Consider the following 17,044-nt stretch of genomic DNA (forward strand, 5'->3'; position numbering starts at 1 on the left):
TCTTTGCAACCCCATGGACTGCACCTAGCCAGGCTTCTCTGTCCTTCACCATATCCCGGAGCTGGTATTAAAGTGTGCTACTTAGCATCCAGAAAAGTATTTAAGGCAAGCAATCATATAGTTATCCTGACATTTTAAAAGTGCCATCTTACATACACCCACCTGACAGATGTTTTCAAACTCACTCAATCCAGGTAGCTATCCTGAAGCACTTGTCTAATCTGTCTGTATTAACTACCATCACACCTCACACATCTGCTGTCTTTCCTCAACATCTCTCAATGCCTCAGTCAAGCCAAATGTTGCCTTCATTCTGCTAAAGAGTGTGGATCTTAACTCCTTCATTCACGTCATGCCCAACACTGTGCTTGGTGCCCTGTGATGGAGCAATTAACAAAGGAGGTACATGGAGTTCCCCGCGCCCTTGAAGCTTCTTCTACAGCGGGGCAGGCAGTCCTTACATAAAATGATTACACATGCCATTAATTCAAATTATGAGAAGTGCTAATAAGGGGTGCTTCCTGGTGATTCTGAGCCTTGATTTTTCCCAGTTTATCCAGAACTAACAACAACAAATCAATTCAGGATAACTGAACTCAAAAAGAAATTAAGGTCATAAACCAGAACACAATTTTTAAATTTAAAAGGGAAAATGATTTAAACCATAATATTCCTATTGGGCATTCTTAACATTTTCTTTCTGGGCGGAAAGCCTATTCAGGGAACTCAATTATTACTATAAGTTCTCCTGGGGATATATTGATGTAATGCAACCATTTATATAATGCAGCCAGTGAGGGTTGGGTGTTCTGTAGACATGGAAGCTCTGCATCCGAAATTGAGATGTTCAGTCTTGTCGCCAAAATCTCTCTTACATTTGGTTTTGAAAACATGGTTGACTGATGTAACTTCTTTCTCTACAGAGAGGAACAAAGGGAAACAAAATGCTGTGACTCTTCCCTAAGACAGTTCTGGTAATAAACTAACAAACACTTCTTCTTAGGCCAATATGGAAGAGGAGCTAACCCTTTATAGCCTATTATATTTCCATTCTGAGTAAAAACTTCCCCAATTTACATTTTAAAAAATTGTATTTGAAACTACTGGCTTCCTACTGTCATTCAGGAAAGTAAAGTGTTAGTCGCTCAGCTGTGTCCAACTCTTTGTGACCCCATGGACTGTGGCCTGCCGGGCTCCTCTGTCCATGGAGTTCTGCAGGCAAGAATACTGGAGTTGGTAGCCATTCCCTTCTTCCAGGGGATCTTCCTGATCCAGGGATTGAACCCAGGTCTCCTGTATTGCAAGCAGATCCTTTACGTCTGAGCCACCAAGAGACATTTTCATTTCTATCAGCAGCCACCTCTAAACCACAATTACAATGAATTCTTTCTGCCAGGTGGGGATAAAGCTGAAGTTCAGTGGACCCAGAACATGCTTGGCACTTTTTTCTAAGTTCTGCTAACACTTCTCTTTTGTACAGATGAGGAATTAAGGCTTAGGAATCACCCAGCAGGCATAGGAGCCTGAGTTAGCATTTAAACTGGGGTTCTTTAACATCAAGCCCAGCACTGAAGTTGGCAGTTCAGGGAAAGCTAACAGGATGGCTGCTTCAGAACCACCTAAGAAGAACATTAGAAATACAGATTTGCAGGCCCATCCAAGTCCGACCAAATCAGAATGTCTGAGCAGAGGAATGCATTCCTCTGTTTTATTGCTCTCTTGCAGAAACTGTTAGAACCATGGTTCTAGCAGCCAACCCCACACGTGGCATCTCATTTCTCATGAGCCTCATAGTTAGAGGGGGCCCTCCTCAACACCATCACAGGATTTAAGGGGTTGGAGATGGGGGGAAAGTCTCTCTGGGTTTCAATCCATTGGCCTTAATTCCATCCAGTACACTTAAACCCCATTTTTCCAAATTCATCTGCTCACAGGGACTGAATGAATAGAAAGTGAAAAAGAAAAGTTGTCTTTGAAAAACAGAGACAACAACCACCAACACACAAGGTTTTTGTAAAGGACATATGAGATCATGAATTCAACTGCGTTTTAAATGCCATGAAGTGCCATATAAGATTACACTACTAATTTCAACGGACTAATTTCAAGCCAGAAGGAATATAACCTCAATTTAAGTGAAAACGATAAAACAAGTTAGACTATCTATTTTTACAAATAAAATTTTACTAGAACACAGTTTATCTCATTCTTAATGTATTTTCTATGACTGATTTTGAGCTACAGAGGCAGAGTTGACTATATGCAACAAAGACCAATGGCCTGAAAGGACCCAAGCATTCACTATGTGGTCCTGTAAGGCAAAGGCTGCCACCCACACTGAACCAGATGGTCACATTTTTCTTAGGTAAACACGAAACATCAGTCCTTAGTGGAACACCCAACATCTTAAGTAAGCCCTAAAAATGAAATTTTCATGGTTGGATGGATAGGGATGAGGGAGTAGACAGTCCCCAGATTGGGATTTGTGAAAAGTGTGATGCTTTCTCTGCCCAGTTTGGATCACTGTCCCAGGAGTCACAGAGACAGACAGGAGCACGCCTTATCCTACAGGCCAGTTTGGTACAAAATTGGTTACAAACTTTCCTTCCAAACCCAACCCTTAATCACTTTGAGAATAAAGCCACACTGTACTACAGAGGTCAAATATGCAAGCCATAGACCACAAACTTGTGTCTGCACATAAATGTATGTATGTAGATGCATGTGGGGTGTTCTTTTATTTCAGCTAAGGATGACCCAAGGTCAGGCCTAACCCCTGGAATCCTTCACACAGAGTAGGCTCCCACTTCAGCAGCTTGTTCAAACCAGCCTGGAACCTCAGCGGGGAAGAACAGACAGCCCCACGGCTGGCTGGCTGCCTGGGAACCTACCCACCTGCTGGTTTTGCTCTCCTGCTGTGTGCTGGGCTCTGCTCACTGCAGCGGGATGGCCCTGGCCCAGATGGCTCATGCAGCCAACCTGCCCCCAGAGAACTATGCAATCAGGAAGCTGGCAGCCAGCACCCGCGGCTCACCAGGCTCTACAAGCAAATGGCATGTTTCCCATTCCTGGTACAAAATCCGCAGAAGGTGACAGTCAATCACCTCCACCCATCAGTGAGGAAGATTAAAATTAAGCCTTTGAGCCCAGCTGTTTATACTCTTGTCATGACACGGATGACCGAGAGCAAGCAGTATTATGGTTTCCCTTAAAATGTTAACCAAAGTGATAGCCAAGATTCTAGAAAAAAAAGATAAAGAGTTGATCAATAATTTCCCAGTTTTGACCTCTACGAACTCTCATAGATATAATAATTTCATGCCATATGAATATTCTCAACCCTTCAGATTTGGTTTTATTTAAGCAATTCAAAATAAAGGCATCTGATTCTCTCCCAATCATAGAGAGAGTTCAAAATTCCCAAAGCTATTTAATTAAGGTCTAGGTTTGGAAAAATATCCTAATGAATCTATAGACATCTTTTGCCCTAATTTCTGTGTTGAAGGAAATGGCAACCCACTCCAGTATTCTTGCCTGGAGAATCCCATGGGCAGAGGAGTCTGGTGGGCTACAGTCCATGGGGTTGCAAAGAGTGAGACAGGACTGAGCAACACTTTCACCTTCACTGTGTTGACAGAGGTTTGATAGCAGATACCTATATCTATAAAGAATATAGATATTTATCACAATTTTATTATTTTGCATTTGTAAAAATTTCTTTTTTTTTTTTTAAGTTCACACTGTAGTTGGAGAAGGCAATGGCACCCCACTCCAGTACTCCTGGCTGGAAAATCCCATGGACAGAGGAGCCTGGTAGGCTGCAGTCCATGGGGTCGCTAAGAGTCGGACACGACTGTGCAACTTCACTTTCACTTTTCACTTTCATGCATTGGAGAAGGAAATGGCAACCCACTCCAGTGTTCTTGCCTGGAGAATCACAGGGACGGGTGGGCTGCCGTCTCTAGGGTCGCACAGAGTTGGACACGACTGAAGCGACTTAGCAGCAGCAGCAGTAGTTAAATTACAATTCAACTTTGGTATTTTTTTTTAATTAAAGCTTCATGGCACCTAAAAATAGCAAAGAGAAAATAATAATTTATCCTGTGTTAAAGGCAGAATTGTATCCCCCTCCACAAATTCAGATATTGAAGTCCTAACCCCCAATGCCTCAAAATGCATTTGAAGATAGAGCCTTCAAAGAAGTAAATGAGTCAGGTCACTAACGTATGCCCTGATCCAACATGGCTGATGTCCTTTAAGATGAAATTTGAACACAGATTTGTACAGAGGGAAGACTATGTGAAGGCAGGGAGAAGACAACCCTCTATAAGCCAAGAGAGGCCTTGGAAAAACAAATCCTGCCAACACCTTGATCTTGGACTTCCAGCCTCCAGAAGTGCAAGCAAAGAAACTTCTCTTTGAGCTACCCAATCTGTGGTACTTTATTCTGTCAGCTGCTGCTGCTGCTAAGTCGCTTCAGTCGTGTCCGACTCTGTGAGACCCCAGAGATGGCAGCCCACCAGGCTCCCCCATCCCTGGGATTCTCCAGGCAAGAACACTGGAGTGGGTTGCCATTTCCTTCTCCAATGCATGAAAGTGAAAAGTGAAAGTGAAGTCTCTCAGTCATGTCCGACTCTTAGCGACCCCATGGACTGCAGCCCACCAGGCTCCTCCGTCCATGGGATTTTCTAGGCAAGAGTACTGGAGTGGGGTGCCATCGCCTTCTCCACTATTCTGTCAGCTCTAGCGAACTAATACATCCACCTTTTCAAATACCTCTTTGTCACTGAAGTTTATACTATCTAGTGCCAGGTTCAGGCTTATGGGAAATTGCCTGTAGGTCTTTGGCAAAAGCTTCTTTTCACACAGAATACACAAATAAGGTACCCATTTCTGAATTACAGAATATCTTTAAAATGTTAGAAATTATCACCTACTCGCTTCTTAAAGACTATTAAATACTAACTAGAGCATAGCTTTTATTTGGAAATTTTCTATTATATTTCCATATGTCAAAAAAAAAGAGTCACTGAAAGCTTAACACAGCTGTGTTTAAAAAAAAATATGGCAACACTGCCAAGACGAAATATTCTGAATACAATGCTTTGAATCTGAAAATATTTTGATGGGCACTAAATTCTAACATGTAGTAAAGGGAAACACTCTTCTGGAATTCAAACTTAATAAAGTTATTCTTTTTCCAAAGTCAACTATGTGACTAATGCCTGAAATCTGGTTCTCAATTTAAGTTTTATCATATACATTATGGAAAAATTATGATTTTCTGAAAAGGAATTTTTTGGTAACCTGCAAATATTGAGGTACAGATAAAAATATAACTGAAAGGGGAGACTAAGAATATTTCAGATTAATTATCATACCATATTTTCTCTGTTGATTAATGGAAAAGGCAAATATAAACTATGGGCTTTCCAGGTGGCTCAGTGGTAAAGAATCTGCCTGCCAATGCAGGTGCTGCAGGAGACGTGGGTTTGATCCCTGGGTCAGGAAGAGCCCCTGGAGGAGGAAATGGCAACCCACTCCAGTATTCTTGCTTGGGAAATCTCATGGAGAGAGGAGCCTGGTGGCTACAGTCCACTGGTTGCAAAGAGTGGGAACAACTTAGTGACTAAACAACAAATATAAACTAATAGAGACACTGAGTAAATAGTTTGGGAATTCTAAAACTGGAAAAAAACGGCACAGAAAGAAGGTGGGTTTTGCTGATTTTTGCCTTTAAGAAGAGTAATACGGTTGAGCATTTCATGGGGCCATTTATATAGCAATTGTCCTATAGGGACTACACTGCTTAAAGAAATTCAAATTTTCTGGAGTCTTGCCTAGTGTCCCTCAGAAGAGTGTAGATTACTTTCATAAACCAAGCATCTCTTCGACTATAAATAAAATCAAATACCAATTTGAATTTAATGTTAAAACATCATGAATTTTGTTCATGAGACAACTTCCAAAACTGGAACGTAACGCTCTTTATAAACGATTACCTTAAAAAGTGTTTACAAGTAACACAGGGCTATTGTTAGGGAACACTGGAGACACAAACGATCCTTAAGAAAATGTGTCTGATAGGGAACAATGTGAGGCTAAAGGGTATTCATGAAATCTGAAAATCCTCAGAACTCATGCAAGCATTGACCACCACAATCCAAATGATTTACAAATATTTTCCAAATGGTAATATTAAAAAAAAAAGAAGGAACGAACGAAAGCAATGACAACCACAAAGAACTAGGCCTTCAGTGTTAATATCCTGCCAAGACATTACAACAGGATTTATTCTAGTTCTACTCCAACTTCTTTTAAAAGGAGAATTTAAAACAGCACTCCAGAAATTAGCAACATACAACGTAACAGCTCAGCGCATGGGCTCTAGAACCAGTCTTCCCAGTGCATCTCCGGCTCTGCTATTTACCAGCTACTGGCCTTGGACAGATCACTGAGCCTCTCTTGCCTCCATTTCCCCCTCAAATGGAGACAATAACAGAGTCATCTCAGGGGGTGGTTGCTAGTACTAAGTGGATTTCTCCACACAAAACCCTAGCACAGTGCTTCAGATTGGGTTAAGTGACCTGTAACTGTCAGCGGTGGTAGTAATGATGGAGACTCTGAAAAACAGTGGCAACCAGAACACAAAGAGCACAGCAAAATGTCTGTTGAGGTCGGCTTGAGCAACCAAAATGAAAATTCCAATCTGGGCGACGGCTAAACGCGTTCAGGAGTTGTATTTACACCCAATGTTCTTCCACTACGTTTACTGCTCCCCAAATTCACGAATAAACGTTTCCACTGACCTCAGCTGCTCTCAGGCACCCAACACGAGACCAGACAAAAGAGCAAATGATTCTTTAGGGAGTTGCCTGAAAATAGCCCACTGATGACATCAAACCACAGTTAAATGCATGTTTAACACAAACACCAGCCAAGAACAGGAGAGGCAAATTCTGTCAGTGAGAGCAGTGGCCCCTGATGGCCACTCGCCCCACGATAGAGCCGCAAATGTGAAAGCGGGGACGCCGACACAGCACTGTCCTGGATCCCAGCACGTGGACCGGCCCCTCTCCACCAGCACAGCCTGGACTGATTTCTTCCAGCTTCCCCCCGCCCCGCTTCCCCCTTCCTGCCCCCTCCAAAGGCATGCAAGGAAAGCCCAGAAAAAGTCCAGTGAAGACCACCATCAGCGGCTTATTTTGAGCTACTTTCGATTCTGAGAACCGTGAAAGCTCTGGAATGGCTCGAACAATTTTATCTGGCCCTGACAACCCTCTTAAGAGTATCTATCCAATTTTCATTCCACTTGCCTATCACCTCCTCCTAATCTCTGTCTTTATTCTCTCTCCTCCAGAAACTGCTTATCATGCTTAAGTAAACCAACATAAATAGAGTTTTTTTGACTAGTTGCAAAACTCCAATGCTTAACAGCCCACACTGCATTTCTGATCTAATCCTTCCTGCACACACCAGGATGCTCCCAAGAGAGGAAGGCCAGAGTTGATTTTGCTCTCTTCTATCAATGTCCTGACTGTCCTTGGCCTATACTGGACACACTATCTGAAGCAGAAGCACATTTTCTCAGCATTTTCCTTGGCTATATTTAATTCCTTACATGTGGAGACACTGGGTTTTGTATAGAATCACTGTTTATTTCCTTAGTACATGTTCTATCTCCTGCAAGCAGGCAGCCAAATGTTTAAAAGCTTTCTACTTTAAAGCACAACTCAACAGAAAAAGATGGGAGATACAGAAAAAGTAGGAATACATATTTCAAACAAAAGCAGAATGTGGTTTAACTCAAACTGAGTTTCTGAATTATCCCAAAGCTGGCATGCAAAACCACACCGACAACACAGAAAGCACTGCAGATAGCAACTTAATGAATGCACACAGCAAAGCAATATGCTCAGGAGAAGGCATCCTGCAGCATGGTCTCTACAACATTAGAGCTGCAAGATAGTATATTCGAGGGGTTACATTTTCTACATTCGGCCCCTGTTTTAGATCTCAATTCACTATTCAATTTTTCTTCCTTTTGTTTAAAGAATATTTGAAATGATAAAAAAACTACTTCATTCTCTTATATGTTGACAAGAAATGTTGCAGCAGTGACTGAATAATGTAAAGAATTATCCACTACGAAGAATTAACACAATTTGGGTTAGTAATAGACCTACTTTTAACAGTGTCAGAATTATTACTCCCTAATTCCAAGAAGCTGGACACATTCAAACCTTTTTGCTGCTGACAAATTATTCTCCAGACAAGCTGAGCACATCTATGAAGCATGGAAACTGATCTCTGTCCAATTCTGACGGTCCCTGTACCACTGCTTGTTCCACGTTTCTGAAACATTTTGCTGTTGGTGATTTATTTCCCATCCATGTGGCCAGCCATTTGTTTATTCTATTGCATGCCATCTGTTTTTCGGTAGAGAGGTTTCAAGTTCTTCTCATTCCCTACCTCATATCCCACGGAAAACAATTTATAATAGACATAGATTTAAATCATTTGGATTCACATGGAGCTGGTAACTCGAGCTGCCTTTCATTTATATGTGACAAATGTTTCAATGGGATTAGCAAATTGTGTTATTATGAAGTACTTAAGGAGACACAACACCTTTTAAAAAAAAAAATGACAGATGATGTTAACGGTTTCATCTGGGGTGTTTAACAGTACAGAAGACTTTACTCAAGTTGAAGGAAACTGCCCCAAGAGACAATAAAGCCCTACCACAAACCCTGTCCATGTCTTTTAGTTCTGAGAGTCAACAAGGATATGTATCAGGATGTGGTCAGGTCTACAGTGAAGAATAAATATCAAGTTGCTTCACTTTTCAGGGGAAAGTTATCATTTAACCCACAGATATGATAACCCTGTCTGCTTCTCACATTTCGGTGACATCCTCTAAGCCCTCCACCCATGCTCTAGCTTGTCTCGATTCTCACAAGCGATGGAAGCCAGACTTCCCCAAAGAAAAGTGTATGCCGCAAACTCACACTCAGCAGCACCAATGTATTCCCATTCTAGGGCCCACTTCGATCTGCTCTAGAGAACAGCCAACCACTCAGAGAAACAGCTTCCTGTGGAAACTACACAGATGACATGTAAAGTATTAATTACCATTTTTACAAGAATCCTTGCTGCTTTGGTGGAGAGGGGGTATCTGATGACAGGCCCCAGCCGCGATCCACAGTTCATGGTTGATATCTGAGGGTTGAGAAACGTCCGTCTTGAGGTCTACTTGATTTTCAGTAGTCCTTACCAAATCAGAAGGAGATATGCCTGGGGGGTAAGCGGCATCCTGATGGATATCTGGTGGCGTCGGTTTGTTCAAAGGGTTAAGTGACATTTGCAGTAAAGCTTCATTGATGAAGAATGAATTTTCATGACATAAAGTCTCAGATTGATTAAGTGCCATTACCTGTGCAAGAAAAAACACAATAATTTCTTCAGCAATTTGCACCAGTTTTATCAAGTATTTGTTCCTAATAGAATTTAGCAATCAAGACTTTAATGAGTATGGTAGAGGATATTACCCTTGACTCCCTCCTCCCATCCTCTTTTAATAAGCCAGTACCAAAAACTTCAATTAACAAAACATAGCATATCTTAAAAGAAATACAAATCAAATGAAAAAACATGTGCAGTAGTGTTCACTGTCATTAAAATGTTTCTACTTTAAGGGAATAGCATTCTCACTTTTGCTAAATAAAAGTCGAAAACATTCATGTATAGTGAGGTATTTGCAACAAATATAATTTAGCCAACTAGAAAGGAAAATAACACAGATCATTCTTATAAGCTGATCAACTTCTACAACTTGATATCCTATTATTAAAAAGTATCTATGTGCACACAGTACAGAAAAGTAAACTCCTGAGACAAATGAATTGTCAAGAGTGGCTCAAGAGGGTGCAAAATGAAACACGGAACTTTTTGAAAGGTTTTATTCTGACTAAACGTTAAACTATTCACGTTAATGGCCACTGGTGAAAAATGGATTTTGAATTTACTAGGTCCTTGTGGCTCAACTGATAAAGAATCCACCTGCAATGCAGGAGACCTGGGTTCGATCCCTGGGTTGGGAAGATCCCCTGGAGAAGGGAAAGGCTACCCCCTCCAGTATTCTGGCCTGGAGAATTTCCAAGGATTACAGTCCATGGAGTCGCAAGGAGTCGGACACAACTGAGAGACTTTGACTTTAGGTCAAATTTACAAAAAAGAGAATAAGCTTGGAATAATAGGTAGTATACTTGTTAAATTCAGTACCTGTGCACGTTCCTAGCTAATGATCCACTGAAAGGTAAATCTCTACAGAACTCTGAAGGCCAGAGCACATCCATCTTCAGACGTGAAACACACTCATGCTCAGGGAGACTCCAGGACAAAACTTGCCTAACTGGGACAACGCAATTCTGTATTGCTTCCCTTGGTATCGAGGGCATCTATCATGAGTACCATGAACCCATGATCCAGAAGTACCCAGACTTTTCAAATGTGCATATGTCAAGATGCATGGGTATTGTCTCTGGAAGTTCCCAGCTCTTGCTCCCTACACATCGAGTAACTCTTGCGAGCTCTTACGTGAGCAGCAAAAAGACAGATGTGTGTTCAAAGGCTCCAAAACCACCATGACTGAAGCCGTCTTACTCTCTGCTTCTGCGAGCACAGGAGCCCCGTACCTCCAGGGCTCCTGGAGAAAACGCGGCGGGAAGGCTGCTCTGCCGCCCGTGCTTCCAGTGGCGCAGCAGGCTCTGCTGGGCCCGCATCCTCTCCCGCTCCCTCTCCACCAGGCGCTGGCCCTCGCGCAGCCGCTCCAGGCTCTGCTGGTAGTCCTGGAGCTGCTGGTCCAGCTCGCCCCGGCTCCTGAGCAGCAGCTCCTCCTGCGCCCGGCACTCCCTCTCACGCTCCTGCAGCCGGCTGGCCCGGGCCTCCTGCTCGCGCTGCTGCTGGTCACACCTGCGGAGCCAGCGGTGCTGGTCTTGCTGGAACTGGAGCTGCAGCTTGTGGGTGTCGGCCAGCTCCTCCCGCTGCTTCTCCAGGCTGCGGGACTTCTCCTGGTCCTGAAAGGGGCTGCCTCGGAACGCGGGGCCCGGGGCCAGGCTCTCCCGCTGTTGGAGAACCAGCCTGTGGATCTCAATGTGGCTATCCTGAATGGTCAAGGCGGCCTGTCAAAGCAGAGGGCAAGAAAGCAAAGGCGTCCGTATTGTGCGCACCGTGAGCTGGCAGCACCTCTACACATGAAAGTATGAACGAGTGATTCTCTCTGAACACTTCTCCCCTTGCTCTAAGTTACCTCCCGGGATTGGCCTTGGCACTTCAGACAGGCTTGTCTGCATTTCCTTACTGGTACAGTCTGAGATGTATACACAAAGAAATAAAGCCCAAAAGGAATATTCTCTCCCTCCTTTGGAAATGTGGTTTTTTGATGCTGTTGGATAATATTTAAGCAAGTGTTCTGAGTAAGAATTCAGTCCATAAATTCACAAGACTGCCTTTCTGTGCTATGCCACATTATCTTTCTGAGGTCTTGACAGTCAATAATTCAGGAGAACTTAAGAATCTATATAAATCTGGTAGTACCTTTTGAGTCTCCAACCAGAAATTACTTAAGCTATATGACATATGTGAAGATATAAAAGTCAACCATTTGGAAGCTTTGCTAAGTAATTTTTTTAATCATAGCAGTTAATATCATATTTAGGAGATATATAAATGGTAAAGCTAGTCTCATTACTATTGTTTCTTTGTATTATAGCAGGAAGGTCATGCACAAAACACTAAGCTGAAATTCATCTGTTTGATAGAATGGTAAAAGGAGGCTGGAATGATTACAGGGACATAGATACTCTAAAACTCAGAGGAAATTACCAACCAAATTAAAAAAAAAAATTGTCTTTGAGTTATGGTATCTACCTATTAAAAGTTTGGCAGTATCACAGGAAATAACTGCCAACTTTTGGAAGGATTCCACAAAATAAAACAAAACAAAAAAATGTGAATGCCCTTGGAAGCTTTTATTTTCAAAAGTTCCCACTGAAAGCACAAAGAAACAGAGAAGGAACAAATTGAAAATAGCCACAGACTGGGTATGTGTGTGTCCTGTGACTTGTTATGAGAAATTATTACCCTCCAAGGGATAAATTCTCATTTTTCTTTCCTAAAAATTTAAAAAGCTATCCATGTAACAGGTGCTGAGAAGATGGGGAGTTGACCATTAGTTCTTTAAGTCAGCAGTTTCCTATACTCTTGCAGATTAAAGAATTAAAGTATACTTTAAATTAGTATTTGTTTTGGAACAAGACTCAAAAATGTATCCAGTGAGGTCTTTGGAAATGAAATGTTTCTAAATGTGAAAATCAATTAAAAATTGAAATTCACATGAGTATTTGATTAATGTCTTTCAGTGGTTATTATAAAGAAAACAGTGATACCACTGAAAATAGGTCCTAATAACTTAGGTCTTTAAACATGAAATAATAAGCCATTCAGGACTCTGCTGACCTGGCTAAAGCAAACTGTAGACTGTACATCACCAGCTAATTCTAACAACTCCTAAGGGCATCAGCAGAGTAAAACAAACCAACCAACAAATCCAATATTCTATATGCCAAAACTTCCATAGGCAATGGTAACTCTCAGGTAACGATTACAATTAGACTAATTAAACACTAACATGAAGTATTTTTCATCTACTGAACATTTGGGATAAAACAACTCTCTTCTGTAGCATAGGGGTGAAATCTGAAGATTGGATATTCATCTGCACATTTAAAGTTTATGTTTACATGTCAGACAGAGAACAGCACTTACTTTTCAAGCTTAGGAAAATTCCCAATTCACTCTCTCTTTTTTTAAATTATGCTGAACTATAGTTGGTTTACAATGTTGTATTCATTTCTGCTGTACAGCAAAGTAATTTAGTTGTACACATATACTGTCTCTCTCAACTTTTCTCTGCTGAAGTGTGTCTTTTCCTTTCTGTCTTGCCTGTACCTCATCTCTAACTCTATTCTTCTAACATAGGGATCAAATTTCATTTTCATCTGATTAAAAAAGGCTATGTAAAAAACTTTAATCATGCAGAAGAGATTCAGCTTCAAAGGAGATGACTGTGCCATGAACAGAAGTCTTTCAGAGCACACACCCTTAAGCCAGCTCAGAAGCTTTGGTTAAGAGGACACACTATAGAGTTTGCTATTTGCTTCAACCTAATGTTGCAAAAACCAGGTCATTTAGGTCACCCAGCTTTTTCGAACCTTGAATCCACAGATTCAAGGGCTGCACTTAGACAGACAGAACCTCGTGAGTTGTTTCCACCTGGCAAGCCAGCTGGGACACTCGATGTTTTCCTCTCCCAAAGTTAATGAACTGCGCTCACGCTATGTTCCTTCTCAGTTAAAATGCAGAAGAAAGAAGGTTTGTTTTATATGAGAAATTAATCTCTAAAAGCATCTACCTGAGACCAGCATATCTAATGTAAGACAGTAAAGGTATTCCCACTAAATCTTGAATAAGACAAGGGTGGCCACTATTATTTACTATTTAATATTACTATGGCCACTATTAAGACATTTCAGAATTTCTAACCAATGGAGTAAGTCAAGAAAATAAAATTAATTTAATTATTGAAGAGTAGCCATAATACCATTACTTTCAATTTTTTACTTTCTACTTTGAATACTCCAAAGAGTCAAAAAAAAAAAAAAAAAAAAAACACCCTGCTAAAACAAAAATTCAATGAGTTGGCCTATTAAAAAATAATTCATTACTTGTATTTATACAAGCAACTGATATTGGGGAAACATAATAAAAAAAAGAATAGTCTGTTCACAATAGGAACAGAGACAAATATCCAGGAATAAACTTGGCAGAAAAAAAGTACCTACATCAAGACAATTACAGAGATTTCCAACAGAACATAAAATAACATATTCTCAGTCAAGAGAACCAATTATTGCCAAAGTGTCAATTTTCCCCAACTTAATTCATAAATATAGTAATATTTTAATTAAACTCTCTCAGTATAAGTTTAAGAAATTTGTCAGAGTGATTTAAAAGCTTTTATGAAAGAACATTCAGATATTTAAAACAGTGGTACTTATCTTAATAATCTTAATAGATAAGATAATGGTACTAGATCAAGAATAGGCAGATGATCAATAGAACATCAAAGACGTCTTGATACAGCCCAAGTATTGACTCAATAACAAAACAGCAATGTAGCATGACTATCTTTTCTGATGAAAACTTAGTATCAGACTTTATTTTCTTTTAATAGTCAACAGATTTAAGATATGAAATCGGAATGACAATAAACCAGTGGGGGGGGGAGTTTAATTTCAGTAGTAACCAACAAATGCAAATTAAGGTCATGAGCTACCTTGACTTATTTTCAAATTGAGGAGAAGTAGAGAGGGGTGCTAATTATTTTGACAATGTCTTTCAAAAACCTCAAAAACTGGTTTCAGTAATTCATCCTAAGGACACACTCAGATATGTTCAACGAGGTCAGTGCACAAAGACGTGCACTATAGTATTATTAACAGAAAAGTATAAACTGTGTGTATGTGTGTTAGTCACTCAGTGGTATCTGACTCTGTGACCCCTTGAACTGTAGCTTGCCAGGCTCCTCTGTCCATGGGATTCTTCAGGCAAGAATACTAGAGTGGGTTGCCATTCCCTTCTCCAGGGGATCTTCCTGGCCCAGGGATCAAACATAGATCTCCTGCATCGCAGGCAGATTCTTTGCCATTTGAGCCACCAGGGAAGCCATAAACTATGAGAAATGGATTAATTCCATAGACCTGAATATTATACAACCATTAACAATTGTGCTATAGAGACAACTGATGACAGAGAGAGGTACAGGCTCCAAGGGTACACATAAAATGATTTTTAAAAACCGGAGGGATACATACCCCCAGACAACAGTAATTCTCTCCACAGAATCACAAGTCATTTTATTTACATGTATCAAGATCTTTCTATAAATTTGTCTATAAACATTGCTTTCACATCATTTAAAAATATTTTTTAACTCACAAATTAAGCAATTGGATGTATTCTACCTTTCTTATGCAGGACTCAGGGGATCATCCAGCCCCAGAGCCCTCATTTTTAGGATGCCTGTCTTTCCTGGACAGACAGGGAGCCATCTGATGGTAGACTCTGTGGACCACTTGCCCTTTTGTGCTCAGTCTTCATCACAGTGCCTGGCCCGGGGAGGGTACTCAATAAATGTTAGGTGGATGAACCAAGGAAACAGTGGAAGAGCATGTGAATTATTGACTGCCTCAAAGGCCTAAGGCCACATGTGGAAGTGAAAAGAGTTTAGGTGTGAATTTAAGTTTTCACCAGAAAATGTGAAGTCATACTACACTCACTTAAGAGTTTCATTGCAAACTTCCAGCCAGATCATATTCATCAATATTTTTTAAAGATATGAACTGTTTTATGGTTTCAGAGAAGAATGGTATATAAACTACAGTAATGGCGATGCCTCGTGATTACAAAACCAGGTGAAGCTCAAACCATCAGCAGAGTTACACTTGGGGTAGAGGTGGAGGGTTGGTGTTCTTTTAAGATCATTCATTACCTCTCAAATGTTCTAAATTTTAAAGTCTGGGACTCATCAAATAGAGTGAATTGCATGAGGGAAAACATTCACAGGGTCAGAGCATAGTTACCTGAAGGCTATATAAGAGACGAGTTAAATTCTGTATCGCTTGTATAATCTGAAAAATAAGATTGTGAGTGTCAAATTTTTGAAAAAGCATTCATTATGCACAAACAAAGAAAGGAGGATGACATATTTAAGGTATGCAGAGCTCACCTCTGACTGCAAAGAACCTGGGAAACTTCTATATTCCACCTAAAATACATAAAAACATAAAGAAAATGAACGCTCACTCCACTCTTAAAAGGCTGCACTGCATTGTTCCACAGTCTATGACCTCAGGGAAATCACTGCTCTTGCTCTAAAACTCTTCCATAGTGACTGTTTCCTCCCAGAAAGCCAAGTCTATAGAATTCAACCACCACCAGATGAGAGACAGCCCCCCCTGGGCAGCCTTGGTATCTAAGCTGCATGGCCACTTCCTTCCAGATGCACTCAGCCCTCCCTTAAGATGCCCAGGGAAGATGCTTGGGGAGCACTGCAGGCTCAAAGTGACCACATGTACCTATGCACACCATGTTGTAAATGGTGCTCTGTGCACCCAGGCTAGTCTCTCAGGCCAGACTTGTATCCTGGAGGCCAGGCTTGGAAACTACAGGTCATCAATGCCCAGTCTCTAACTCACTTCGAGATTTGGGAAGTCAAAACTGCCGCTGACTGGGAGGAGAAACCAGACCCAGAGGCAGCGCAAAGGACAGCGCTCAGCTGGCCGGCATCCTCCCGCTGAGCGCGCCCGGGGCCCAGGCATGGGCACCTAGGAGAAGCCCTGGCAGCAGAGGCTGTGAACAAGGTCACAGGAGACCATGTGCTCCTTGGGGGGGTGGGGGGTGGGGGATGGATCTCTACCTGACTCCCTGCGTCTCCACTGCACACACTGAGAGCACATGTGCATAGTGAGGGCTTCCAGTTTTCAGACTGCAACATCTGTCTATTTGTTCACTGTCTCTTTTCTCTCGTTAGGATGCAAGCCAAGGAGTAGCAAGATTTCATCTGTGTATTCAGTGCTGTGTCTGCAAACCTAAGAGGGCTGCTTGGCGTGTAATGGACACGCACATGCCATACTATAGATAAAGAGTGAGCAGCCACTGTGTCCTCCACACATCACACTGCGGGGATCCTCAGAGTTGCTGCCTCCCAAGGGCCTGCAGCCGCCTGCACACCGCCTGTGGTCTTGTCTGAGCACCTTTAAATCAAACCTCAAGGAACAGTTCTCAGGTAACCGGAAACTTGTTACATTAGTTCTTGTTCAATTAGTTCAGGCTGATGAGGCCACTGTGATGAGCTAGCCCGGCCTTTTCTCCCTACCCCCTCACTCCTCACCCCACACTGCCCATGAAAGCTTTCACTATC

The 17,044-nt window shown here is 41.6% G+C and overlaps 1 protein-coding gene across 7 annotated transcripts in view; it reads right to left on the reverse strand.

The window, feature by feature from the left end:
- The window catches only part of ARHGEF28 (Rho guanine nucleotide exchange factor 28), a 346,823-nt gene that overhangs the window by 25,311 nt on the left and 304,468 nt on the right, over nucleotides 1-17,044 (reverse strand). For all 7 annotated transcript variants that reach the window (XM_055554799.1, XM_055554792.1, XM_055554797.1 and 4 more), the window contains exons 32-35: nucleotides 15,851-15,889; nucleotides 15,705-15,752; nucleotides 10,698-11,183; nucleotides 9,136-9,436 (exon numbers count right to left, since the gene is read on the reverse strand). In XM_055554799.1, the coding sequence (XP_055410774.1) occupies nucleotides 9,136-9,436; nucleotides 10,698-11,183; nucleotides 15,705-15,752; nucleotides 15,851-15,889 (874 nt within the window). The remainder of the gene's footprint in view (nucleotides 1-9,135; nucleotides 9,437-10,697; nucleotides 11,184-15,704; nucleotides 15,753-15,850; nucleotides 15,890-17,044) is intronic.

This window comes from Bubalus kerabau, chromosome 18 (genome assembly GCF_029407905.1).
Source record: "Bubalus kerabau isolate K-KA32 ecotype Philippines breed swamp buffalo chromosome 18, PCC_UOA_SB_1v2, whole genome shotgun sequence".
NCBI lineage: Eukaryota > Metazoa > Chordata > Mammalia > Artiodactyla > Bovidae > Bubalus > Bubalus kerabau.